This window comes from Saccopteryx bilineata, chromosome 2, assembly GCF_036850765.1.
Source record: "Saccopteryx bilineata isolate mSacBil1 chromosome 2, mSacBil1_pri_phased_curated, whole genome shotgun sequence".
Taxonomy (NCBI): Eukaryota; Metazoa; Chordata; class Mammalia; order Chiroptera; family Emballonuridae; genus Saccopteryx; species Saccopteryx bilineata.
The window spans coordinates 89064255-89092215 of NC_089491.1; the positions used below are offsets into that span (position 1 = coordinate 89064255).

At 36.5% G+C, this 27961-nt stretch overlaps 1 protein-coding gene across 4 annotated transcripts in view; it reads left to right on the plus strand.

The window, feature by feature from the left end:
- IFT74 (intraflagellar transport 74) overlaps positions 1-27961 on the plus strand; it is a 111457-nt gene that overhangs the window by 68619 nt on the left and 14877 nt on the right. For all 4 annotated transcript variants that reach the window (XM_066257379.1, XM_066257381.1, XM_066257378.1 and 1 more), the window contains 3 exons: positions 15122-15175; positions 16840-16937; positions 17951-18077. In XM_066257379.1, the coding sequence (XP_066113476.1) occupies positions 15122-15175; positions 16840-16937; positions 17951-18077 (279 nt within the window). The remainder of the gene's footprint in view (positions 1-15121; positions 15176-16839; positions 16938-17950; positions 18078-27961) is intronic.

The following is a 27961-nucleotide window of genomic DNA, read 5'->3' on the forward strand; positions in this document are numbered from 1 at the left end:
GTATTTCGTTTAAGGCCACTATATCTTTATTGATTCTCTGTTTGGATGACCGATCTAGAGCCGTCAGCAGTGTATTGAGGTCTCCAAGTATGATTGTATTTTTGTTAGTTTTTGTTTTAAGGTCAATAAGTAGCTGTCTTATATATTTTGGTGCTCCTTGGTTTGGTGCATATATATTAAGGATTGTTATGTCTTCTTGATTCAACTTCCCCTTAATCATTATGAAATGGCCATTTTTGTCTCTGAGTACTTTTTCTGTCTTGTAGTCAGCATTATTAGATATGAGTATTGCTACACCTGCTTTTTTTTGGGTGTTGTTTGCTTGGAGTATTGTTTTCCAGCCTTTCACTTTGAATTTGTTTTTATCCTTGTTGCTTAGATGTGTTTCTTGTAGGCAGCATATAGTTGGATTTTCTTTTTTAATCCATTCTGCTACTCTGTGTCTTTTTATTGGTAAGTTTAATCCATTTACATTTAGTGTAATTATTGACACTTGTGGGTTCCCTACTGCCATTTTATAAATTGCTTTCTGTTAGTTTTGTATCTAGTTTGATTCTTCTCTTTTGTTTTTCTATCATTTGTTTTTGTTTGTTTGTGTTCCATACTTGTTTCCTCTGTTGCTACCTTTTTTAAGTCAAGTGTTTTTGTGGTGGTTTTTTTAAGGGTGGTTACCATTAAGTAATGAAAAGGGTACCTACCATATTCATTGTAGTACCCTATCTTATAAGTATTTCTGCACTTCATCATCCTTTGCTACTGTTAATCTCCATCCTCTCCCCCCTTTTTTTCCTTTGTTGTCACAGTTTAAGTTTGGTTTTATTGTGTTCTTGGTGGAGCTGTTACTTGTGGTGTTGTTTTCTTTTGTTCTTTGAATCTGGTTGGAAAACCCCCCTTAGTATTTCCTGGAGTGGGGGCTTTCTGTTGATAAATTCTCTCATCTTTTCTGTATTTGTGAATGTTTTTATATCTCCTTCATACTTGAAGGATAGCTTTGATGGGTATAGTATTCTTGGCTGAAAGTTCCTCTCTTTCAGGGCTTTAAATATTGGGGTCCACTCTCTTCTAGCTTGTAGAGTTTCTGCTGAGAAATCTGATGATAATCTAATAGGCCTTCCTTTATATGTTGTACTCTTCTTTTCCCTGGCTGCCTTGAGAATTTTTTCTTTGTCATTGGTTTGTGTCATCTTTATTATGATGTGCCTTGGAGTGGGTTTGTTGGGGTTAAGAAAACTTGGTGTTCTGTTTGCTTCTTGAATTTGAGGCTTTAGTTCCTTCCACAGGCTTGGGAAGTTCTCGTCTATTATTTGTTTGAGTATATTCTCCATTCCATTTTCTTTCTCTTCTCCCTCTGATATACCTCTTATTCTTATGTTATTCTTTTTGATGGAGTCAGACAATTCCTGTAGGGCTTTCTCGTTTTTTATTATTTTTGAGTCTCTTTCTTCTTCTCTCTGTTGTGCCTCAAGTTGTTTGTCTTCTATTTCACTAATCCTATCTTCAATCTGGGCTGTTCTGTTAGCTAAGCTTGTTACCTCGTTTTTCAGCTCGTGAATTGAGTTTTTCATTTCTGTTTGATTTGTTTTTATAGTTTCAATTTCCTTGGTAATATATTCTTTGTGTTCATTGAGTTGTTTTCTGATCTCCCTATATTGCCTTTCTGTGTTTTCTTGTATATCTCTGAGTATTTTTAAGATTTCTAGTTTAAATTCTCTGTCATTTAGCTCCAAGGCTTCCAATATGTTAAGTCTTTTCTCCATAGATTTTTCCACATCTATTTGTGTTACCTCTCTTTCTTTTGTATCCATAATATTCGATTTCCTCTTTCTTTTCGGCATCTGAGGGTGGTCTTATTGATAGCACGCAGCCGCACTCCCTGGCGGCTTGAATGAGCGTCGCTGCGGTAGATTCCTCCACACCCTCGTCTCTCAGATTCAAGTGATAACAGTCCTTTTGCTTTCAGTTTGTGTGGAACTCCGGAATGCTCCGAGGATAAATTTTTCTGTTTCTAGTTGATAAATTTGTTGTGATTTAGGGGAGAGCTGTCGGACGCGCTTCTCACGGCGCCATTTCCGTGACGTCACTCAATCTTGGTTTTCTGATATGAAGTTCTGCATTTGTGAACTAAAAATATTTTTATGAAATACTTACATAGTTTTATTTACATATGGCTACTAATTCCTTTAAATAAGGCATGTAAAGGCAGACAAACATTTAAGCTCAGTTATTAGGTAAGTAACCTTAGCTGGGATTTTATTTCCTAATCTACAAAATAAATATAATGGTCATATCTCACTGAAGTTTATGAATATTAAATGTTATACGCAGCAAGGTAGGTTCACAATAAATTGTTAAAACTAATATCATGTTATTTTCTTTATTAAATTATTTTATTGCTCTTATGTAGATTTAGTTCTTTGTTAATATCTTAAATTATTCTTGGAAATCTTATAATTTTCTTGGTTTTAGATACTCTATAGAATACATTTTAAATAATTTTCCTCTTTATAAATATAAATTTCTAGCAACATTCAATTTATTTTTTAATAAAATAACTCATTTTAGTGATAACTAATTATTAATTGGTAACTCTAAGATAAATAGGATGTTTTGAATTTTAGCTTCTATTTTTCCTTTTTGTTTTGTAACTACCTTTGTCTTTTTTGTTTAACGTATAAAAATAATCTAATGTAATAGCAAAAAGTGCTATATATAAGAATTTATAAAAATATGCGTTATATAAAAATTATGCATATATGTATGTTCATATATATCATTGCATTAGTTTTTTGGTGTTTTGTGTTTTTTTTAAGTGAGAGACAGGGAGGCAGACAGACTCCTACATGCAAACCAACCAGTACCCATCTGGCAAGTCCCCTATGGGGTGATGCTCTGCCCATCTGGGACACTGCTCTGTTGCTCAGAGTCCTGAGTCCATGGAGCCATCCTTAGTGCCCAGGGCCAGCTCCTTTGAACCATCAAGCTCTGGCTGCAGGAGGAGGGGGGAGAGAGAGAGAGAGAGAGAGAGAGAGAGAGAGAGAGAGAGAAGGGAAACAGGTAGAGAAACATATGGTCTCTTCTCCTGTGTGCCCTCACTGGGAATCAAATTCAGGACTTCCACACACTGGGCAGATGCTCTACCACTGAGCCAACTGGCCAGGGCCTGCATTATTTTTTTATTCTTCTGCTACTCTGTGATCATCCTGTATTATTGGTACAACAGCAAAGGGGATTTTGTTATAAGGTTACTTGTTAGAAGTTTACTTACTAATTCTGGACCTTATTATTTCCTGCTGGAGTAGCCCCCTAACTGGTCTCCCTACTTCCAACCTCTTGCCCTTCCTAGATTTATTTACCACAGTATTGGCAAATTGACTAGTGAAAAATGTTATTTTGTGTCATTCTGCTTAACAGTGGGTCCCCATTATCTCCAATAAAAAGTTTTAAGAATTTTTGCTTGACCTTCCTTGTAGTCTGGTCTATATATCATCAGCCTCCTCTCCCACCCCCATCATCTCTATCCTTATATATTAATATAATCTACCTGTGGTACCTGACACCTCACCCTCTTTACCATACATTGAACTGTGTCCTGCTCAGTCCACTACTCCTTTGTCTTGAATGTTTTTACCTATTATTTACCTTATTAATTTCTTATATTTTAATATCTGGCTCAGGTATTCTTTTATTTAGTATAAGAACCCTAATTTCTCTCCCTAACCTGTTTCTGGTCTGGGCATAACTATATCACTGCATTGAGCACATTGTCTTAGCACTGTCTCCTTAGATGCTTGACTTTCTCTTTAGGCTGCAAGTCCTCAAGGACAAAGACTGTGTTCTTACTCACTTTGGTAACCTCTTTCATAAAAAAAATGTCTAGGGCCTGACCAGGCGGTGGCACAGTGGATAGATCATCGGACTGGGATGCGAAAGGACCCAAGTTCAAGACCCCCGAGGTCGCCAGCTTGAGCGCTGGCTCATCTGGTTTGAGCAAAGCTCACCAGCTTGGACCCAGAGTCGCTGGCTCAAGCAAGGGGTTACTCCATCTGCTGAAGGCCCACAGTCAAGGCACATATGAGAAAGCAATCGATGAATGACTAAGGTGTCGCAACGAAAAACTAATGATTGATGCTTCTCATCTCTCTCTCTCCGTTCCTGTCTGTCCCTATCTATCCCTCTTTCTGACTCTCTCTCTCAGTCTCTGTAAAAAACAAAAACAAAAAAACAACAACCCAAAAAACATAAAACAAACAAACAAAAATGTCTAGGAAAATAAACACTTAATAAATGTGGAATGACTGAACAGTTATTTAGCAGGAAAAGACTTATTGAATGAACTAAAGTAAAAGTTGGGCCCTAGTCACTTCTTTCGGGCCTCTATGTATGCACTATTACTTGGGGAAACTTGGATTAATTAGCAAGGTTTTATCACATTCTAGAGAATGCCTACCTTGGATTGATGATTTTCAGTAAATTGATGGGTTCTTATCTACATCTGTTTTCTCAGGAGTCCTCAATTCAAATTCTGGGTAATCTACTCTTTAAGATATAGTAGAGGATAATCAAATTATTTTGACTTTCTGACCCACACTAAGCTTTACCCCTGGCTTTATACCCTCTGGCCCTCTTTATTAACATCTTTGATGCCAGTTAGCTTCTTCCATTTATGATTCCTGTATATAATTCAGCTGGGCCACCTTTTGCCTTGTAGGTGTTCTGGTTAAAATAGCATGAAACCATAAGTAATGTTTATACATGTCTGACTTTGTTAGTAGTTGCTTCAACCTTTTAATTTTCAAATACACTTTTAAAATGTTTCCCTAATTCATTCTAAGCTCAAACGTATCCTTAGATATTGGGTAAGGTACAGTTATGTTCTCTGCTCAGGGTTAATGATGGCCTTATAATCCAGCAGCTTCCTCAAGTGCATTATATTTATTCATTTTAATAAATTTTGTAGTTATGATTCATAAAAGTTACCTTGAATAATTGTGTCAAAGTTAACTAAATAAATAAAATTAGTTAACAGTTATTTCAGTACTCTATGAAAATCTTCATTGCTTCACAATGCTGGGTTTTATCAGTTCATGTGACAATCTGGAATAAAACAGAAAAAAATCCTCGTAATACACTTAGGCTTTTGACCAATTATAGATGGACTTCTTTGCTCTCAAATCTTTGGTTAGTCTTTTTAAATGACTTAAAAAGAATAAAATAGATCATATTAACCAATGCCACACCAATAAATTTAATTTAAAAAAATTATAGACCCTAAAAAGTAATTATCTCATAACAGAAAATATTTATTATAATAAGAATTTTTTAAAAAAAAATGCTGGGGGATTTAATTCTATCATGTTGGGTATTAGACTTAACCCATATAGTAGCTTTATTAATGGATCAGGTAATTTTGTATATGGCTCTAAATACAAGGTGGAACAAAAGTAGGTTTACAGTTCATATAAGAAATAATACAATAATTAATCAATGTTAATATAAAATATAAACTCAGTCTTCCATACTCACAACTATAAGCCTACTTTTGCCCTTCCCTATATATTTTGATTTAAATATAGTATATATACTATCCCATATTTTAGTGGGGAAGAAGTTGTTGTTACTATTTTTGTTAACTAGAAATAATGAGAATTTGCTCTATCAAGAGTTCTGTGATGTTTTAGCTACAAACTGCATCATTATTGGCAGGTGCCATGCTACTTTTCAGAAGAGCCCAAACCGATCCTGATTTCTCCTTTCTCAGAGAAAGTTCCAACCATTAAATATTTGCTTAATTTTTGCTTTTTAAAAGTCTGCATCTCTATGAGAACGGTAAAGTAATGGAAAAAGCATTGTTGCTCTGGGTAAAGAAGGCAACAAAAAATAGATAATAGTAGACTGATATTCTCACTGAATACATGATATATTTAATGAAAATCCTTTAACCTCAGACTTTACTTATCACTTATGGCTGAGTAGTTTGTTTTTGATAAGGTAATTATTGATTAAGAAAGTTTTTATTCTCAGCACAAATTAATTTTTGAGTGTTTATATATCTCCTTTTGAAGGTCCCTCAAAGTAAATGTTTCTTGGTTCACTTAAATCAAGTCCTTGCTTTACTTTTCACTTTTTTACGTGAAATTCTGTAAGGAACAGTGTTACTATTTTAAGATATGACAAAATCTTAATAAAATAAGTGATCAGTCTTCTGTGCAGAATTTCTGAGCCTTTTGAAATTGGGTTGGTTCTCAACTTTATCTGGTGCTGTCTTATGTTTATGTAATGTACAGTCTTCCATATGAGTAGGTAATACCTCATTCTAAAAAGTATAGTAGAGTGGCTCTAAAGCCAGACTAAGAATGGTGCCTGGCACATATTAAGCACTTGCAACAACTATTAGCTGCTGTCATTATTGTTGTTGTTAAATAGTATTTGCTGTATCCACATTGACATTTAGGTTGTTTCTAATTTTTCACTACCAAGAGCAATGCTGTAGTAAATAACCTTGTTACATACATGTTTATTAACTTGCATATTTCTAATGGGTAAATAAGATGTACAACTTGCAAGTTATAAAAACCGTAACCGATATCAAGTACAGCATTGGGAATATAGTCACTATTACTGTAATAACTATGTTTGCTGTCTAATGGGTACTAGATTTATCAGTGTTCACTTCTTAAATTATATATGTGTAAATGTCTAATTACTAGGTTATACATCTGAAAAAAATAATTTCTAGAAGTGAAATTTTGAATAGAATTTTACTTGTTTTTACAATTTTGATTATCTTTGCAAATTTATTTCCAGAAAAATTGCATCATTTTATACAACCTACAATAGTAAGTGAAAGTGCTTCCTTACCAATGCTAGTTGTTACAATTTCTTTGTTTTTGTCAGCCAAGATAATGTCCAGTTTTCAGACAATTCACTGTTCTCAAAGGCTTGAATTTGTAATACTACCATGATCCACAAGGTGGAGCTAATTTTCTGGATTTCAGTACAAAATTTGATGAATAATTAGTAAAATACAGTCACATACCTCCCCAAGAAGGAATTTTGAGCATTTATTACTTACTATTACTTATAAATTATTTCTTCACTTTTAGAGTATAGTATCTTCTCAAAACTAGATTAAATTGTAAAACTGACTATCATGTGATTAATATATCACAGATATCTAAATATCTTTAACTGCTACAGTGTGATAAATATGTATCATAATAGACTTGACATAAAATGCTGTACATCATTCACTTATACTGTCCAGACGTCTGAGTGAACTCATTGCAATATATTCCATAATTTATGTTTCTTTCAAGAGTAGTAAAAATATAAAACCTACTTTTTTTTGGTTGTCAGGACACTTCTTTATACTCAGAATTCCAAGGCCTAAGTTAGAAGCTTTTATCCTTGGTTATTTTAGGTAAAATTTTGAAAGACAGAATAGCTCTGTGTTAGAGCACAGTTTCCTCATTTTTACAATGGAGATAATAGTAGTTATATACCTCTGTATCTCTTAGGGCTGCTGTGAGAATTAGATGAACAAAGTGTGTGTGTGTGTGAGAAAGAGAGAGAGAGAGAGAAAGAGAGAATAACTTTCCTGGTGGTTTTCTGAAAACATATTTTGGGAAATATTTTCTTATTAATATTTTCCCAAGAATATACAAAATAATCTTAATTTCAGTGTGGTTTATGTTCTGTTATTCAGAAATTTTAAATGGCATGTATTCATTGCTATTCTAGTTTCTCAATATATATTCAAAAGAAGAATGGATCATTGCATATTGTCCTATTTAGAGATTAGTCAAACTATACTTTATATCTTTCATTAGAATGGTGGTATTAACTCCAGACTAAATGAATTGGCACCATCTGAAACTTACTAGAAATCAAAATTCTTGGTCTCCACCCCAGTGCTACTTGATGTGGAACCCTGGGGATAGGGCTTAGCAGTTTGTGTTTCAGCAAACCCTCCCAGAGATTTCACTGCATGCGGAAGTTTGATAATCACTGCTTTAGGCAATAGCTAAGAATTTATGTAATTTTTAGTACATGCTAACAATTCCTCATTTAACCATCTGATATTATTGACATTACTCTGTTGAAACAGCTTCTACATAGTCCTTTTTCTTTTCTTTAAAATTATGAAGCTTGTAGCAATAATTTAGTTATATATTTTTAAAGTGCCTCTAATGTGTAGAAATAGAATTATTGGATCTTATCTGCATAGCTGTTAAGAAACTGTCCTGATAAAATTTAAAATATTTTGCAGAAAAGGTATGATTGGTAAGTTGGGTTAAACCTAAAGGCAAAAGGTAGTTTAAAACATTAAATTCATATGTACTCATTTTAATATACCAGTCTAATAGTGATTGACTGTTATTGACTTCTGTACTGATATGTGAAGCATAGGTGGGGGAGAGAGGCAATGCAAACGGATGGAATTCTATAGGACCTCAAAACTAATTAACATTGAAATAGGGGCATAGGGGCAGGAGAAGGTGTGCTGGCTACTATCATAGGTGAAAATGTTAGAGGGGGTTCAGATAACAGCTCAGTATGAATCAATGTGACAGAACCTCCCAAACAGCTAAAACCCTAGTTTGTAGTAATAACAAAAAGATGATAGCCCTGGCCGGTTGGCTCAACGGTAGAGCGTCGGCCTAGCGTGCGGAGGACCCGGGATCGATTCCCGGCCAGGGCACATAGGAGAAGCGCCCATTTGCTTCTCCACCCCTCCGCCGCGCCTTCCTCTCTGTCTCTCTCTTCCCCTCCCGCAGCCAAGGCTCCATTGGAGCAAAGATGGCCCGGGCGCTGGGGATGGCTCTGTGGCCTCTGCCCCAGGCGCTAGAGTGGCTCTGGTCGCAACATGGCGACACCCAGGAGGGTCGCAACATGGCGACGCCCAGGATGGGCAGAGCATCGCCCCCTGGTGGGCAGAGCGTCGCCCCCTGGTGGGCGTGCCGGGTGGATCCCGGTCGGGCGCATGCGGGAGTCTGTCTGACTGTCTCTCCCTGTTTCCAGCTTCAAAAAAAAAAAAAAAAAAAAAAAATGCAAAAAAAAAAAAAAAAGATGATTTATAGATTATGGGAAGTGAAAGTCTCCTTGGAATCCTAAATTTCTTGGCATCATATTTAAAAGACATAGAGAAGAACTGGAACTCACTGAGTAGAATGGACAGAATGATAAAGAGAATGAAACCATGCTACACAAGGAACACTGACTGGAAAGGAAAGAACCTGGATGTGAGAAAGTCCTTTAGGGTTTATTCTTGCCCCACCCTTCCAATCATTTTTTTTCCTTTTTTTTTTTTTTTTTTTTTTTTTACAGAGACACAGAGAGAGGGATAGACAGGGACAGATGGACAGAAACAGAGAGATGAGAAGCATCAATCATTTGTTTTTCATTGCGCGTTGTGACACCTTAGTTGTTCATTGATTGCTTTCTCATATGTGCCTTGACCAAGGGCCTTCAGCAGACCGAGTAACCCCTTGCTCAAGCCAGCGACCTTGGGTCCAAGCTGGTGAGCTTTTGCTCAAACCAGATGAGCTCACATTCAAGCTGGAGACCTCAGGGTCTCGAACCTTGGTCCTCTGCATCCCAGTCTGATGCTCTATCCACTGCGCCACCGCCTGTTCAGGCCACCCTCCAATCTTATTTGCTTTCTGCTACCCTTTTACCTCCAAAATCAGTAGGCCTGCCAAGTTGGGGCCTTTGAGGCCAGGGGAGTCATTAACCCTTTGAGCAGTACGAATGTTCCTGTACATCCTCATGCCTCCTGACTCTCCAGCGTCCAGAGCATGATCGTACAAAAATTTTTATTTTAAAAATGTGTAAGGCAACATTGAAAAAAGGCAAAGGTATTTTCTTCTTGTTTCTATAAATTGGTTATCAAACAAACATGATTTTAAGTTAATAAAACTGTAACTGTAACTAATTTCATTTTTTGAAAAAGAACTCACTCCCTGGGGGTCAGTGAGCATGAAAAAAACTTATTTCTCAAAGGGTTAACATGTGCCTTGTTGGGTAGCGATTAGGAGAGATTTGCAGTAGCTACCTGTTCTGGAAAATGGCAGTCAGACCTTATCAAGGGTCAGAAGTACTTCTCAGAGTATAAAAATAAAGGTAGCTCTGTAAGACCTGAGTTAAGAGAACATCATTTTTTTTTTTTTTTTCATTTTTTTTCTGAAGCTGGAAACAGGAAGAGACAGTCAGACAGACTCCCGCATGCGCCCGACCGGGATCCACCCGGCACGCCCACCAGGGGCGACGCTCTGCCCACCAGGGGGCGATGCTCTGCCCATCCTGGGCGTCGCCATATTGCGACCAGAGCCACTCTAGCACCTGAGGCAGAGGCCACAGAGCCATGCCCAGCGCCCGGGCCATCTCTGCTCCAATGGAGCCTTGGCTGCGGGAGGGGAAGAGAGAGACAGAGAGGAAAGCGCGGCGGAGGGGTGGAGAAGCAAATGGGCGCTTCTCCTGTGTGCCCTGGCCGGGAATCGAAACCGGGTCCTCTGCACGCTAGGCCGACGCTCTCCCGCTGAGCCAACCGGCCAGGGCCAAGAGAACATCATTTGATGGCAGATAAGTAAGAGTCAGATGAATGTACTGACAGTGAGGACAAAGGCAGTTGCGATGGTACTCAGCCTCTTGGTAGTGCCAAAAGGTTATATCTTTCTTACTCCACTGGCTGGCTAGCAAAGAGGATCAAAAAGCGATAGTATCAAGCTTGGCCTGTGGTGGCCAAGTGGATAGAGCATCAACCTGGAATGCTGAGTTCACCGGTTTGAAACCCTGGGCTTGCCTGGTCAAGACACATGACAAGCAGTCGTGAACAAGTGAAGCAACTAAGAGTTTATACTTCTTGTCCCCCCTCCCCTGCCGCCACCCCTCCTCTCTCTGTAAAATCAATAAGTAAAAATTTTTTTTAAAAAAGCAATAGTACTTTTTTTGCAATGTCCCAACTCTTTTGTAATAGTCCATTTATATTTTTTCTTTCCCCCCTGTAAGGGGAGGAAAATCCTGTATTTATAGTGTAAATTTTGAGGTACTTGAATTAGTAGAGTATACATTTGTTGAAGGAAAATATATTATGCATTTTTATAATTTCTACATTACTTGCTGATATGATACATTCTTTGTAAAAACCTTCAGAACTCTTATTCACCCATCTAGTTACTATAGTATAAAATATATAAATATTTTGTACATACCCAGTCACAACATTTATGTTTCATTGTAATTAAAATTTTTTTTTAATTTATTGATTATTTAGAGAGAGAGAGAGTCCACAACATAGATCTGTCCCTGTATTTGCCCTGATGGGGGATCGAACCGACAACCTCTGCGCTTCCAGAAGGTGCTCTAACCAACCAAGCTATCTGGCCAGGGCTGTTTCATTGTAATTTTTTATTTTTGAACACCTAATAGATTGTAAGCCCATTTAGCACAGACTGGTAGCTATAGTGTTCATTGTTGTATTCATAGCACCTGTTACATTACCTGGCACATAGTAGGTACTCAGTGAATTCGGAATACATTAATGTACAACCGTGATCACAAGTGCTCAGAATTGAGGCTAGCTCTGAAATCACCCTGTATCCTTTTCCTCTACCTGGTCTCCTTGTTCTTAATTTACCACATTAGACCCTTTGCTTGCCTGCTTTGTATATCCAGTAGGATATACTGACCAGTTTTCCCATATCTGTGATCTTGTCCTCTCTTGTGCATATCTAAGGATTTATATGGAAACTCCCCTACCTTAGGACTGCCCACATCTGGACATTACCTCTCATGAGCCCCTCATGTATTAATCCTCCAACAGAGAAATCACGAAATAGAGCAGTTCACTTGTGCCTACTCTCTTCTTAACATGACCTCTCTCCTTAATAACAGTGGTATGGGAGGAGGTTTTATGAAGCTTGGGAATCTGCTAAGATGCATGGGGGCTCTGTCCTATCTAATTCAGCTGGCAGCTGTATAGCTGGAGACGTTGACCAGATATGTCTTCCAGCTCAATTTGATTGGCATCTAAGAGTATGGATTTGAGAGAAACAGAAGGGAAGACTCCCAGGTTTCTGACTTGCATGATAAGTGCATGGTGAAGGACTTCCATATGTAATAGGGAGCACAGAGGGGTGCAGACTGTATGAAGGAAGATTGATGAGTTTAATTAGGGGTATACTAGTATTAGAATATCCTGAAAGGTAACCAGATGAATATATCTGGTAAGCAATTGGATAAAATAACCTGAAAATTGGGGAAAAGGTCATATTTTGGAGTTCTTAAACTACAAGAGTAACTGAGATTTTCTTGAATATAATATAGCATTAGAAGTCAACTAACAGCAGAACACAGAATTTAGATGGAAAAAGAGAAAGACACGAAGAGAAGACAGAAAGAACATCTGAGAGTAAGAAGACCCAGAAAAGCTGCCCCCACAAAAAAACATAAGGGAAAAAAATTGAAAGAAGGAAGGATTTATCAATAAATAGTGTTACATATTGCATAGTAAGATAAGAGTTGACAACTGCACCTTGGATTTGGTAAATAAGTAAGGAGTCATATAATCTTATTGAGAACCATTTCATTGGAATGGCAGGATAAGAAACCTCATTGTGATGTCCTGAGGTCTAATAGCCAGATGAAAAATGGAAACAGCATATGTTGGACATTCTTTTAAGTTTAGAAGAGTAAAGAAAAAGATAACTTAAATTTCTGTGAAGCCTAGGTTGCAGGCCTCCTCCTAACCCCTCCATGCCTGACTAATCTCCCAAGGTGCAACTTCTCAAACAGCCACAGTGAACTAGGACTTTCTTAGAAACCCTGGCCATGGCACGTTCAGCAGATAATAACTTTTCTGCTACTTTTCATAGTTTATATAACATTTACATGCACATCAATCACCCTTGTATGAAGGTATTCCAAATTACATGTGCTACAAACGCCAATTATTTCTCTTTGTTTCCCAATCAAAATACATTGCCATTACATAAGTGAATGGTGATGTTATTGTAGGACTAATCTTAATTTGTTATCATGTATTTCTTTAAAACTTAACCATTTACAAAGTTTGTCATTAATAACACATTTTCTCTTTCCTCCCCCTCACAACTAATCATGTTGCACATGTGTGTTGAGACCATTGTTGACCTTTTGAACTGAGTAGTTCGGTATAGTTAATGCATTCAAAGCCTTAGCCTTAGTGAGTGCAATTTTCCTGTTGGTTCTGGATGTTTCCTAGCTAGGAATTCATGATCAGGGTATTTACTATCCTTAGACAATAGCTTTCACTTTCAGCTTTCTACTAATAGAACTTTTTCGGTAGCCTTGACAAGATTTTCTGTGTATCAGGGCCGTCCTCAATGATCTTGGGAAAAATATTTTCAGACCAGCAAGAAAATAGCTGTTTGCTGACCCAGGTCTCTGACTTTGCCTTCACCTTTGTGTACTTACAACTCACGTCCAAGCAAGTCTGTATACAAGTGGAAATCCATTCCTCCTGTAACTAGAAGTTCTACCTGATTATCTTCCTCCACTCCCAAACTGTATTGCTACTATAGCCAGTACTTGGAAAAACCCTATACCTTATAAGAGGATATATGAAACACAAGCTAATCATTGGGTTTTAGCCTCTGGACTCTTATCAGCTCCCCCATTTTCTTTGAACTCTTCTTCCTAAAGTCCTTCTAGATGTTGGCTCCTTATTAGAAACCCCCGTAGGAATCTCTAGCCTGCTATTCCTCCATCCTTGCTGGAAATCATCCTAATAAGCTTTTTTATTTTCTCCAGAATGGACAAAACACAAATTTATTTTGCTTTCTCTGCCTTGGTCCCTGGGAAGACAGGGCTGCTGCTGTCTCCTTAGTCTAAGATAATACTATGTGTCTCCAAAACTCAATGTTGTCTACACTGAAAATCCTGTTGTCGTGAAGTAATTAGCCTGTGCTAATGGTCCTGTTAATGCAGCTAAAGTGTCAGATTTTATCCATTTGTTGTCTGGCCCTCAGATTTTTGCCCTTTTAAATGTGTCTGTTTCATATATTAAATGGAACGTGTCAAAAACTGCTGTAAGCAACTTCTCCAACTTGTTTCTCTTTTCACTTATAATACCACCATGTCCTCAGTTACTCAAGTAGAAACCTGGGAGTCATATTTGACTTTTCTCTGTCTAACCTTCACCAAAATCCATTCACTTTGTCTTTTAAATGTCTCAAACAAGTATTCACACTTGTAAATCCTAATTTGTCACCACTCTACTCCACGCAACCTTCATCTTTCATCATTACTGTGACAATTTCCAACTGGTCTTATTACCTCAACTTTCTCTTTTATTCTCCAGACCAGAAATACTATAATTTCAGAAATGCAAACTGACCGTTTTATTTTCCTGCTTAAAGATCCTCAGTAATTGCTCATTGTCTTTGATTATAAGTGTCCGGTAAGGTCTCCCATAACCACCTTCATCTCTGTGCCACTTTTTCACTTCCAGTCTCTGCCTCAGCCACACCACGCTGTCAGTACGTGTGCTTTCAGATTCGTCCTCATCTTCAAATTTCTGTACTTGTAATGCTTTGAGTTTGAATTTAATCTTCTATATTTTGACTTGGTAACTCTTACTCGTTTATTCTATATAATGCAGCCTAAATATTACTTCTTTAGAGAAAATTTCTGTGAACCTTTCTACTAAATTAGTCGTCCTTGCTATGTACTTCTGTACTACCCTTTGTTTTTCATATGACACGCGCTTAATACCTAGACTTTAAGCCTTGCTATCTTGCTTGCCAATGTGAGCTACTCAAAGATGAAATGAACTTTCTTGGGAGCTTATGTTTCCCATCACCAGTAGTGTTCAGGTATAAGCTGAAAAACTCCTGAGTGAAATAGAAAACCATTGGAAAGCCTTTAAGTTCTTTTCAGTACAAAGATTCCTTTTTCCAAATAATCAAACATCCATATATAGCCGTTTTCAAAAGATTCTGTAAGTCAGTGTACAATTATTATACCTAATTGGAAATACTGATATTTGGTGACTGATGACGTTATAGAGAACCTAAGGGATATTTCTAATCTAGAGTATTGTATCCAATTTTTTTTAAATTGTTATATTTTGTATCTCTTATAGGTGAAATGAATCAGAAGTACAAGGAGCTAAAAAAAAGGGAGCAATATATGGACAGTAAGTGGTAGTCTTACAGATATGAAAATATTATATTTTCAGGTAGTTGTTCATTTATACCAAATCAGACATCTCATTTTGGGAAGATATAATGGCTAATAAATGCAGAAGCGTGAACATTCAAAGCATTTGCCTTGAAGGATTACTAAATATATAGCATAGTTAGGGGATAGGTGAAGAATTCTAAAAAGGTTTGTACATGTATACATGTGTGTATGAATGTATGTTAGGGATAGATTCTAAATCTAGTACTTTATTTATAGTCCATAGAGAGAGTCGATAGACCACTTACTGATTAAGTGTAGAGTATTCTCTTTTATGTGCTTCAATATGTTCACCTTTAATATCTTGCACCATTTTTAACTTTTTATAATATTTCTTTAATTACCTATTGTTACTTGGTTCTGTGACTGAAACTTTAGTAGCCTTCAGTTGTAGCTTCTCTTCACTTTTAAAAAAATATTGACTTTATAAATTGATCTTCACTTAAACTTATATTATACATTTAGAAAGTTTTCAAAATTGACATATTAACCATTTCTGGTTTCCTTCTTAAAGTATCATTTTGCTAGAATCTGAAGTTTTATACGTCTGATGTCAATACTTACCTTCATAGAAGCATGCTATAAAACAGTAATTGCCTATTGTGATTTGCCAATATACCAAGATTTCTTTAAAATCTCAGCAAGTATCAAAAATTATTTAAAAGATTAATTCCTTGTTTTATGCTAATCGTAAAGTTATTTTTAACTACAAGTTTTTATTTTTGGAAGATCCATAGAAATATTTTAAGAATGTAAATAAGAACAAGTTATATACTCGTTCTATATTAGGCAAGAAAAAGATTGATTACTTAGAATATTTGTAATCTGAATAAATTATTAAACTTATTTAGCTGAGATTAATGCAACATTGTAAGTAAAATCCTCATATTCATATAATATAGGAAACTAGTAATATTAATTTTAAAAGTAAAGCTAATTAAGGCTAATTAATTAATGTAATGTTAATAATTGTAACTGTATCAAGGAGATACTATGTAAACACAGATTTTTTTTCCTGATCTCTTTATCAACTGTAACTCCTGGGCCCATATAAATTTTTAGCTTACTTGTAAGTTATAAGGTCATAACAAATGTTATGAAAGTATCTAGAAATATTCTCATTGAGTAATTACCCTTAGGTTAATAAAATGTTAAACATTGATACTTTAAAATTTACTTTGAATTTCTAAAATGTACTCTTAAGACCTACTAATCAGCCTGACTGGGCAGTGATGCAGTGGATAGAGCATCGGACTGGGGTGCGGAAGACCCAGGTTCGAGACCCCGAGGTCGCCAGCTTGAGTGAGGGCTCATCTGGTTTGAGCAAAAGCTCACCAGCTTGAGCCCAAGGTCGCTGGCTCCAGCAAGGGGTTACGCGGTCTGCTGAAAGCCCATAGTCAAGGCACGTATGAGAAAGCAATCAATGAACAATTAAGGTGTTGTAATGCGCAACGAAAAACTAATGATTGATGCTTCTCATCTCTCTGTCTATCCCTCTCTCTGACTCTCTCTGTCTCTGTAAAAAAAAAAAAAAAAAAGAATTAAAGACCTACAAATCATCAAAATTTATAGTGTTAACTATATCAAAAGTAGCCTCTCATCATATTTCTCAATTGACAGCTTTTATTCAGACTTTTGAGGAAACTAAGAATCAGGAACTGGAACGGAAGGCACAGATAGAAGCCGACATTGTTGCCCTTCTGGAGTACGGTAGTCGGGTGAGTACTGTGTACATGTCCTGGTGTCCTCATTATTTTTACTGATTACCTTTTCCAATGCAACTCAAAAAATCCAGTGGTTTACTATTGCATTCATTCATTTAAACTGTTTCCTTTACATTCTCTCGCTTATTTTTTTGTTTTGTTTTGGGGTTTCTTTTGTATTTTTCTGAAGTGAGAAGCTGGTGCCCGCATGTGCACCCGCATGACTCCCGCATGTGCCTGACCGGGATCCACCCAATCTGGCTTGCCAACCAGGAGGCAATACTCTGCCCATCTGGGCTGTTGCTCTGTTGCAGCCAGAGCCATTCTAGCACCTGAGGTGGAGGCCATGGAGCCATCCTCAGTGCCCAGGCCAACTGTGCTCCCATGGAGCCTTGGCTGCGGGAGGGGAAGAGAGAGAGAGAGAGAGAGAGAGAGAGGAAGGAGGGGGGAAGGTGGAGAAACAGAGGGCGCTTCTCTTGTGTGCCCTAACCGGGAGTCGAACCTGGGACATCTACACACCAGGCCAACGCTCTACATCTGAGCTAACTGGCCAGGGCCCAGTATATATTTTTAAATATATTTTTATACTGTAATTTGTATTATAAATGAAAGAAATTTTGTTCTTGTGGAAATCTACAGGAGTACAAGATATCTAGAATATCTTGGTTCATCAAAACATGCTTATTGAGAAGCCACTAGTGTGTGGTATGATGGGAGGGAAAAACGCAGTTTCTTTTCAATATTTTTAGTTTTTAAGACTCAAATTAGTTTCTGAAACAGTGTTGAATTTTTTTGTGTAATGTAATAAAAAGTAAATGTTAAAAAAATATTCTGATTTGTAATTTAGCCTGTCTTATTGAGAAAACTTGATTTAATTTCACTCTCTTCTATAAAACATATGTAATGAATGTTATATTTAAAAAAGAATACCCATTCAAAACACCCAATCCTTATCAATGTTTTCTAAGAGTTTTATTGGAGAGTTAAATTGGTGAATTTTTTTCATTTTTATTTCACTGCAAACACAGAATATAAATCGTATGAAACAGATATCCTCTATCACCAACCAAGAGCTGAAGATAATGCAAGATGATCTCAATTTCAAATCTACTGAAATGCAGAAATCACAAAGTACGGCTAGTAATTTGACTTCAGGTGAGAAAATAATGTAGATTTTAAAAATCTTTTTTTTTTTTGGAACAAATTGGAACTTTCAAAATGTACTATTTTTTTTTTTGAAATATTAATGATATGATTTATGAATGCCTATTGCTCCACTCATTTATTGTCTTATAATTTTCTGTGATTTTTCACATCAACTAGATAGTATTTCATTGGATGGTCTCATTCATTTAACATTTATTGAAAACTTCTTCTATGCCTGTGCTATATAACTTGGGTATTCCCAGATTTTTTTAAAAAACAGTCTCTTTCCTCAAGGAACTGTCAACCTGGTAGAATGACAAGTAAACAATTAAAATCTAATGTAATAGTGCTATGATAGAAGCATAGGAGCAATAGAAGTACGTACTATATCCACCCTAGTCGTGGGTAGTCAGTAATGTTTTGATTTTGATTGTAATTAGTTTCAGCCATGAATGACTAATATGAAAGTAGAACAGCACTGTCCAACAGAAATGTAATGCCAGCCAAATATGTAATTTCACATTTCCTAGCAGCCATGTTAAAGTAAAAGGAGGCTCTGGCGGTTGGCTCAGTAGTCGAGTGCTGGTCTGGCATGGGATGTTCTGGGTTTGATTCCCAGTCAGGGCACACAGGAGAAGCAACCGTCTGCTTCTCCCCACTCATCTCCCCCTTCCCCTCCCTTCTCTCTCTTTCTTTCTCTCTTTCTTCTCCCACAGCCATGGCTCAATTGGTTCTAGCACTGAGGATGGCCCCATAGAGCCTCCACCTCAAGTGCTAAAAATAAAAATAACTTAGTTGTGAGCATGGCCCCAGATGGGCAGAGCATCGGCCCCAGACGTGGGTTGCTGGTGGATCCCTGTCAGGACACATGTGGAAGTCTCTTTATCTCCCCTCTTCTCAGTTGGAGAAGAAGATAAAAAAGTGAAAAGAGATAAATGAATTTTAACAAAATATTTCATTTAACCCAGTGTATTCAAAATGTCATTTTAACATATATACAATATAAAAGTGATCAATGAGATTTTACAATCACAGCCCATCTAACTCTGGAAGCAATACATTCAAAAACCGTATGTGGCTAGTGGCTGCCATTTGGATAGTACAGACAGAGATTAAAAACAAATATACAAAATTAAGTTTAAAGAGCCTGGGATTAAGTTTTGTAAAAATTAGTATGGAATCTTTGATTTTTGGACTAGTGAATTCTAACTATGAGTGTTTTTTTATGCTAACATATGTGGTGACTTTAAATTAGCTATGTTTTTATTTTCTTCTTGGAATTACTCTGGCAACTAGTGAAATCATGGGGAATAAAACCTGGTATTTGCTAACTTAAAAATGTTGAAAGATTCTTGAAATATAATAATGGACTCATGATATCCATTTATCTGGGATCCCAGAATCTAAAAAGCTCTTGGCAGCAAAACTGAATCTGAACTGAACCGACATGAGGCTATTTATAGTCTTAATTATCCTACCTAGTGTGACTGTTCCTACTTTCTGCTGCAACAGTTTTCATATACTTGATGACAGGATGCTGCCTCTGACCCAGCTGGGGGAGTTGTACAGTAATTATTATGTGCACTATTTTCTAAAATCAGAAGAATTCTGCATTCTGAAACACAGACTCCCTAGGAGTTTTATTTAAAGGATTATGGACCTATAAATACACATTGAATATTATTAATAAACAATTGAATTTAGAGTGATGATATACATGCACAATTGTTATCCTACATATTTAAGTATATATATTTTATCTGCCCAGATGTGTTTAGGGTTTGTTTTTACCTAGTTTTATTTGCAAAACAATTGGAGGAGTAATTCTAATTTTGATTATTACCTTCGATTGGCTTGATGACAAGTGTTTTTTAATTGTGATAAAACACATACAATTTATCATCTTAACCACCTTTAAATGTACAGTATGGTAATTTTAACTATATGCACATTGTTGTGCAACAGATATCTAGAACTTTTCCATCTTATAAACCTGAAATGTACACCTATTGAAAAACAACTTCCCCAAGCACATCACACTTTGTTTCTATGAGTTTGATGATTTTAGATATCTTATATAAATGGAAATGTGCAATATTTGTCTTTTTGTGAATGATTTATTTACTTGTCATAATGTTCTTGAGGTTCATCTATTTTGTAACATGTGACAGGATTTCCTTTTTTGAGGCTGAGTAATATTCCATTATATTCCATCCACATACTACAGTTTCTTTATTCATTTATTTGTTGGTGGACCTTTAGGTTGTTTCTGCCTCTCGGCTATTGTGAATAATACTGCATTGAACATGGGTTTGCACATATCTCTTTGAGGTTCTTTATTCAATTCTTTTGGGTATGTAGGACTATGAATGTTTTTACATCTATATTTTCTTTTTTCTGTAAGCTAAAGAATTAAATGTTCAATTACTCCATCTGAGAAATCTCTTTTTTTATGTTTTAGACCATAATTTTAAGTTTTTCATTTATCTAAGGACAATAGTTTTTGCCTCATTTAAGCTGGTTTTTATAAATGTTTGTTGAGCAACATACATTGTAAAAAGGTAAATAACAATACCAGGAAATGAATTCAATAATCAGGACTTTGTATTTCTTTCATAATTTTATGCTTTGTGTTAACATTTCCTTTTAAAACCTAGACATATTTTCTCCAGAGATGTAGAATTGAAAAGAATTGAAACAGGCTTTAGTAGAGATAAGAATTTAGCATTTTATTGTGATAAGATTTTACTGAAAATATTCCATATTAAAGTTTGAATTCTTTGACCCCTACAATTAGTTTCATTTGCCTCAGCTATTTTTAAGTGTTAATTTAAACCAAACATATAAGTTATTTTTTTTCTTTCCTTAACACCATCCCCAACAAGAAATTTCTTGTGTGTGGAAATAACAGTAAGATGTTTATATTTTTTTCACTTTTTAGAGATAATATGTTTTACATTTCCCTTTTGTGAATTGCCTCCTTTTTTGGCCCTTGAAGTTAGAGACACAGAACTCACAGGATTTTCCTAGTGTACATAGTCTGTTTCTTAATGGAACAGTATCACCCCTAATGGGCAAATTTCTTTTGGGGGGAGAGTAAAAAAAATCTTGGGTATCATTATAGTTTGTGGCCCTCCAAAGGTTCCTTTACATAGGCAGATCAAAATTACATCTGTAATCTAAAAATTTTTATGGGAGGGAGGCAATTGGGTTAAAAAAAATAGTCTTATACAAAGTCTCCTTGCCTGACCAGGCGATGGCGCAGTGGATAGAGGGTCGGACTGGGATTTGGAGGACCCAGGTTCGAGACCCCGAGGTCGCCAGTTTGAGCATGGGCTCATCTGATGTGAGCAAGGTTCACCAGCTTGAGCCCAAGGTCACTGGCTCGAGCAAGGGATCACTCGGTCTGCTGTGGCCCCCCAGTCAAGGCACATACGAGAAATCAATCAATGAACAACTAAGGAGCCACAACGAAGAATTGATGTTTCTCATCTCTCTCCCTTCCTGTCTGTCTGTCCCTATCTGTCCCTCTCTCTGACTCTCTGTCTCTGCCACAAAAAAAAGTCTCCTTACGGGGACAACAATGGAAAAAAAGGTCAACCTATAATTTTCTTTTTTTGTTGTGTTTTATCTGGATTTGGAATTAGGATAATACTGGCCTCATAAAATGAGCTTGGAAATGTCTTCCCTCCTCTTGCATTTTTAGAACAGTGTGAGAGGATAGGTGTTAGTTCTTCTTTAAATGTTTGGTAAAATTCTCCTTTGAAGCCACCCAGGATTTTTGTTTGTTGGGAGTATTTTTATTACTGCTTTATTTCATTAGTTCTGATGGGGACAGGGCTCTTTCACTCATATTAACAGTGCATGTGTCCCCATCGGAGAGGTCAGCCACCATCTGACTTGTACTGGTGTTTGCACTGCCTCTCATTGGAAGTGCTTGTGTTTGCCCTCTGTCCCTTTAGAAAACATCAACTTTAGGGAGCTTTTTGCACCACAGGGATGTGAAACCTCTCTCTGGCCTTAAGTTGTGAGGAATGCTTTCCAGCTTGTGGTTTGTCTTTCCAGATTTCTGCATTTTTCTTCTTTTTGTTTCAGACACAGGAAGAGCCAGCCATTGCCTGACTGGCTTCTGGCCCTGGGGTCACACTTAGCACAGCAGTCTCTACTTCAAGATGATGCACACTTACTAAAAGGGCAATTTTTTTTAACATCTGATTTCTAATTCTTTTGGGATTTTCTTTTTAAATACCCAAAATGCTATTTCAGATTAAAGAAAACAGAAGTATGAGAGTGTACCCCAAAAGGCACTTAGTATAATATTCCATTGATAGGAAGCACCCAGAATAGGTAAAGGAGCAGAGACAGAAAGCAGATGAGGAGTTTCCAGGGGCGGGAGGAGTGGGGAGTGAGTCCTTTTGGTGCAAGGTTTTCATTTGGGGTGATGGAATATTCTGCAACAAGATAGCGGTGATGTTTGCAGAGCATTGTGAGCATACTCCATGCTCAGGAATGGCACACTTTAAAATATAAAGAATTGCTTTTATTTATTTCTTAAAATCATGCCATTGAAAAATGAAAGAAAAAAAACAAAACTTTCTGCCCCAAATCCCAAATAATAAAAATACAATAAAACTGAATCATGCCATGGAGAAAAGAAAAACAACAATGGCTGAAAATAAAAAGATCAAAGAGGGGAGTAAAAAAGATTCCTCTGATGGCAACACCAAGCAGCTCTTGAGCTGGCCCTGATGCATTATAAAGAGGCGGCTCCTCTTGTCTGTCCAGAACACTGGTGGGGCCTCACTGTGGTCAGGATATGTCGCACAGGCTTTAGAGCTCTAGCTCTGTAGGTGGCACGGCCGCTGGAGTCAGGCGCCCCTCCAGGGCTGATTCAGCCTTCAGCTCTGCCCATGCAGACAGCTCCTCCAGAACCCCCTTTCATCCATACATGAGGAGGGACATTAGGCTGTTCAGGTGAAATCAGATTTGTGGCCTGGTCCAAACAAAACTGCCCTAGGCCTCTCTGTGTTAACTCTGTGTCCCACCATGTAAAGGGCCACAGGTGTGTGGGCAGTGCCCAGACCTATTGGCAGCAAGTGGAACATACCACCATGGTTAGCTTTGTTTGTTGGGAGTTTTCTGATTACTGCTTTGATTTTATTAATTGTATTGGTCTATTCAGATTTGCTAATTCTTCCTTACTCAGTTTTGGAAGATTGTTTGTTTCTTTGAATTTATCCATTTCTCCCAGATCTTCCAATTTGTTGGTATAGTGTTGTTTGTAATACTGTCTTTAGAATCCTTTGTATTTCTGTAGTGTCAGTTATTACTTCTCTTTTATTTATGGTTTTATTTATTTGGTAGACCATCTTCTTATACCATGTACAAGAATAAATTCATAATGGGTTAAAAACTTAAATGTTAGACTCCAAACCATAAAAATCTTAGAAGATATATGCAGTAAAATCTAGGAAAATTGTTGTAGCAGTATTTTTTTTCTGATATATTTTGGGGGGCAAGGGAAAAAAAGAGAAAAATTAAAAAGTGGGACTACATCAAAATAAAATGTTTTTGCACAGCCAGTGGTACCGTCAGCAAAGTGGAAAGACAGCCCAATGAATGTGAGAAAATACTCATGAATGATACATCTGACAAGGAGTTAATCTAAATTTATAAAGAACTTATACAACTCAACCCCCCCCCCAAAAAGGCAATGTAATTTAAAAATGGGCAAAGGAACTGAATCGACACTTCTCCAACTTCTCCAAGGAGGATATACAAAGTTGCTCAATGTCATTAATCAGAGAAATAGGATGAAAACCACAATGAAATACCACACTGTCAAAATGGCTATCATCAATAAATTAAACAAATGCTTGCAAGGATGTGGATAAAGGGGAACCCTCATGCACTGTTGTTAGTAACGCAGATTGGTGCAGCCACTGTAAAAAAACAATGTGCAGTTTCCTCATGAATCAGTGGTTCCACTTTTGGGAATATATACAAAGAAACCCGAAACAGGGATTCCAAAGAATATATGCATCCTTCTGGTAATTGCAGTGTTATTTAAAATAGCCAAAATTTGGAAGCAGCCCAAGTGCCAATCAGTAGATGAGTGGATATAAAAGCTGTGGTACGTTTACACAATGGGATACTACTCAGCCATAAAAAAAGAAGAAAATGTTACCTTCTGCGCCAGCATGGATGGATCTAGAAAGTTTCATGTTATGTGAAATAAGGCAGAGAAAAACCATATGATTTCATTTACCCTATGTCCCTATGTATAAGATGCACCTTACTTTTGGGCCCCGAAATTAGAAATAAAAGTGTATTACATAAAGTTACTGAACTCAAGTTTTATAAATTCATACAACTCCTTATCACTGTCAAAACTTCAATCCATTAGCTTGTCCTCATTTGTGTCTGATGACAAATCAGGGTCTTCAACAATGAGCGCAAAAAAAAGCAGGAAATGCAAGTAAACCATCTACAACCACTGTGTAAGAAGCACCCGGTTTGTAGACCCCAAATTTTTCAGAAAAGAGTGCATCTCATACATGGGAAAATGTGGTATATGTAGAATCTGGTGAACAAAATAAACAAGCAAACAAAAAAAGTCATAGATACAGAAGAACAAACTGACTTCTGTCAGAGAAGTGGGTGGTTTGGGGGCTGGGTGAAAATGGTGAAGGACTAAGCAAAAATAAATAAATAAATAAAAACCAATCTCAGACTCAGATAACCATATGGTGATTACCAGAGAGAAAGGGGAATAGGGGGAAACGAGGGTAAAGGAGGGATAAATGGTGACAGATCTTGACTTTGGATGGTGAACACAGTACAATATACAATATGTAGTATAGAATTGTACACTTGAAACATAATTTTATTAACCCAAGTGACCCCAATTAATTCAATAAAAGTTTTTTTAAATGTTCAAGAAACACTGGTGTGTTGCATGAGTAAAGAGGCAAAGAACCTGTCAGCAATAGTTTTTATTTATATTTTTGGAAAGGAAACTCCAAGGAATAAACAAATGCACTGATTGCAGAATATTTGAGATACATTTCCCCAGGTCAAAGCGGTTCCTTCTTAGATTTTGCTACTGTGTACACACTGCTTGGTAAACTTTGCAACTTCAGAGCATATCAGAAGGAACTAGTCTGCATCCTCTTCCTGTCTCTTCCCTTGGAGAAGCTTTTAGCTTTTCATGGGGACCTGCTGTTAAAGGAAGATAAAGTTTACCCTATACCAACCAACCATTTTCTCCTGTCACTAGGAAAAGCAGTTTGTATAGCTCTTAAATGCATTTCTGTAATATAATTTCAGATTAAACTTGTTAGATTTCTGTATGTAACTGTTATTACCAGTCAAAATATACAAGCTAAGTACAATTCCTATTTAGAACATTGAAACCATAAGTGTAAGTGACTTGGTTAGCACCTTAATTCTCATCTTAACTATTTTCAACCTTGGAAATATAAAAGCAACTAAAGAAAACCCTATCAACATTTAAGTTCATATACATTTATTTTTAATAACATATCAATATGAATCTTAAGACTTTTGAAGGTATGAAAAATGTTCAAGTTTAGTTATACCAACTTAAAAGAAATTTTGTTGCTAACACCCTGTTTCTTAAATCAATGTCTTTTTCAACCTTTTAAAACTATTTGATATTTTATACTCCGTGTGATAATTGTTATATTTGTGAGTCACCCAATTCTTGAACATGAGATTTTTTATTATAATGTCATCTTACAAGTATATTTTAATCAATAATCTTTCTGGTATATTGGGTAGAAGAGAAAGGTTTTATAGAAGCTTTGTGTCTTTACAGATAATAAAACTTAATTGCAAGTACATTTTGCTAACTTTTTTTTTTTTTTTTTACAGAGACAGAGAGAGAGTCAGATGGATAGACAGGGACAGAGAGACAGGAACGGAGAGATGAGAAGCATCAATCATTAGTTTTTCATTGCGCGTTGCGACTTCTTAGTTGTTCATTGATTGCTTTCTCATATGCGCCTTGACCGCGGGCCTTCAGCAGACTTGGTAACCCCTTGCTGGAGCCAGTGACCCTGGGTCCAAGCTGGTGAGCTTTTGCTCAAGCCAGATGAGCCCGTGCTCAAGCTGGCAACCCCGGGGTCTCGAACCTGGGTCCTTCCACATCCCAGTCCAACGCTCTATCCACTGCGCCACCGCCTGGTCAGGCCATTTTGCTAACTCTTATATGAAGAGATCAACTAACATACTCATTGCCTTCCCACATATTAGGGAGACATGGGAGACTGAGTGCCAAAATCTTTGTACAGGCATGCCTTGCTTTATCACATTTTGCTTTATTGCACTTTGCAGATACTATTATTTTTAATCAACATCAAGGCAAGATCACCAGCACTAAGATAATAACTCAGAAGGCTCAGAAGATGGTTAACTGCTTTTAAATAAAATAGTTTTAATCAAAGTGTGTATATTGTTTTCTTAGATATAATGCTACTGCACACTTAATAGATTATAGTTTAGTGGAAAAATAACTTTTACATATACTGGGAACCCAGAAAATTTATATGGCTTGTCTTATTATGATATTTGCTTTATGATAGTGATCTGGAACCAAACCTGTAATATCTCCAAAGTATGCCTGTATAAACTCTACCCAGATTCTGATCTGACTGCTGAGCTATGTATGCATTGGGTAGACTTCTAGGAAAAACAGTTGCTAGGTGTTGAAAGACTTGAGGAGAGATTTCTGATGCTACTCACTTCAAAGAAGTTTTTAGAGTTTTAGTTCAGTGAAGTTTGTTGCTCATTTATAATACAAACCATTCTTGAAAGGAGCAGCAACCTACAACATATAACTTAAAATGTCCATTTTACTGTAAAAACTTATAGACGTGAAGAAATAGGAAACTGTGATTCAAGAGAAAAGCAATCATTATTGATGGAACCTGAGAAAACCCAGATGTTAAAATGAAAAGGACTTCAAAAGTTTGTAAATATATTTAAGGACTTAAAGGAAAATAAAAGTATAATAAATGAATAGATAGAGAATGCCACAGAGAAATGGGAATTAGAAAAAAAAACCAAGTAAAAATTCTAGAATTGAAAATTTAAGTGAAATTAAAAAAATATTGAATGACCTTAATTGAAGATTGAAGACAGCAGAAAAGAAGAGTGGGGGAACTTGGAGATAAGTCGATAGATATTATCCAATCTGAAAAAGAAATCAAAATGAATGGAGCCTAAATGACCTGTGAGACAATTTCAAGCAATCTAACATGCATATAATAGGAGTCCCAGGCAGGAAATAGAGACAGAGAATGGGGGAGAAAAGATAGTTGAAGAAATAGTTCTAAAAAAATTTCCAGATTTGATGTAAAACTTGATTTTGTAGTTCTGAGAAGCACGTTGTACCCCAAACATGATTAATATAAAAATCTCTCACCTAAGCACATCATAGTCAAACTGCTGAAATAAGCAGCAATAAAGAGAAAACAATGAAAAGAGCTAGAGAAATATGTATGGAATAATACATTTCACTATAAGGTTAAATTTTATCTTTAAAAATATTAATTTTATATTTTACTCTAAAATTTTTTAATATAAAAATCTTTCATCCCTAAATCTGTATGTAGGAAAAGGAAGTTGTTTATGTTTGGCTTCAACACTGAAATACCATCATTATTTTTCTGAGAGCACTCATATTCCTACTTTTATTTTTTTTAAGTCAGAGGAGGGGAGATAGTAAGACAGACTTTCACAATCACCCCAACTGGGAACCACTTGCCAACTCCTGTCCGGGGCTGATGCTTGAATCAACCAAGCTATTTTTAGCACCTGAGGCTGATTACACTTGGACCAGTTGAGCTATTCTTAGCCCAAGGCCAGTG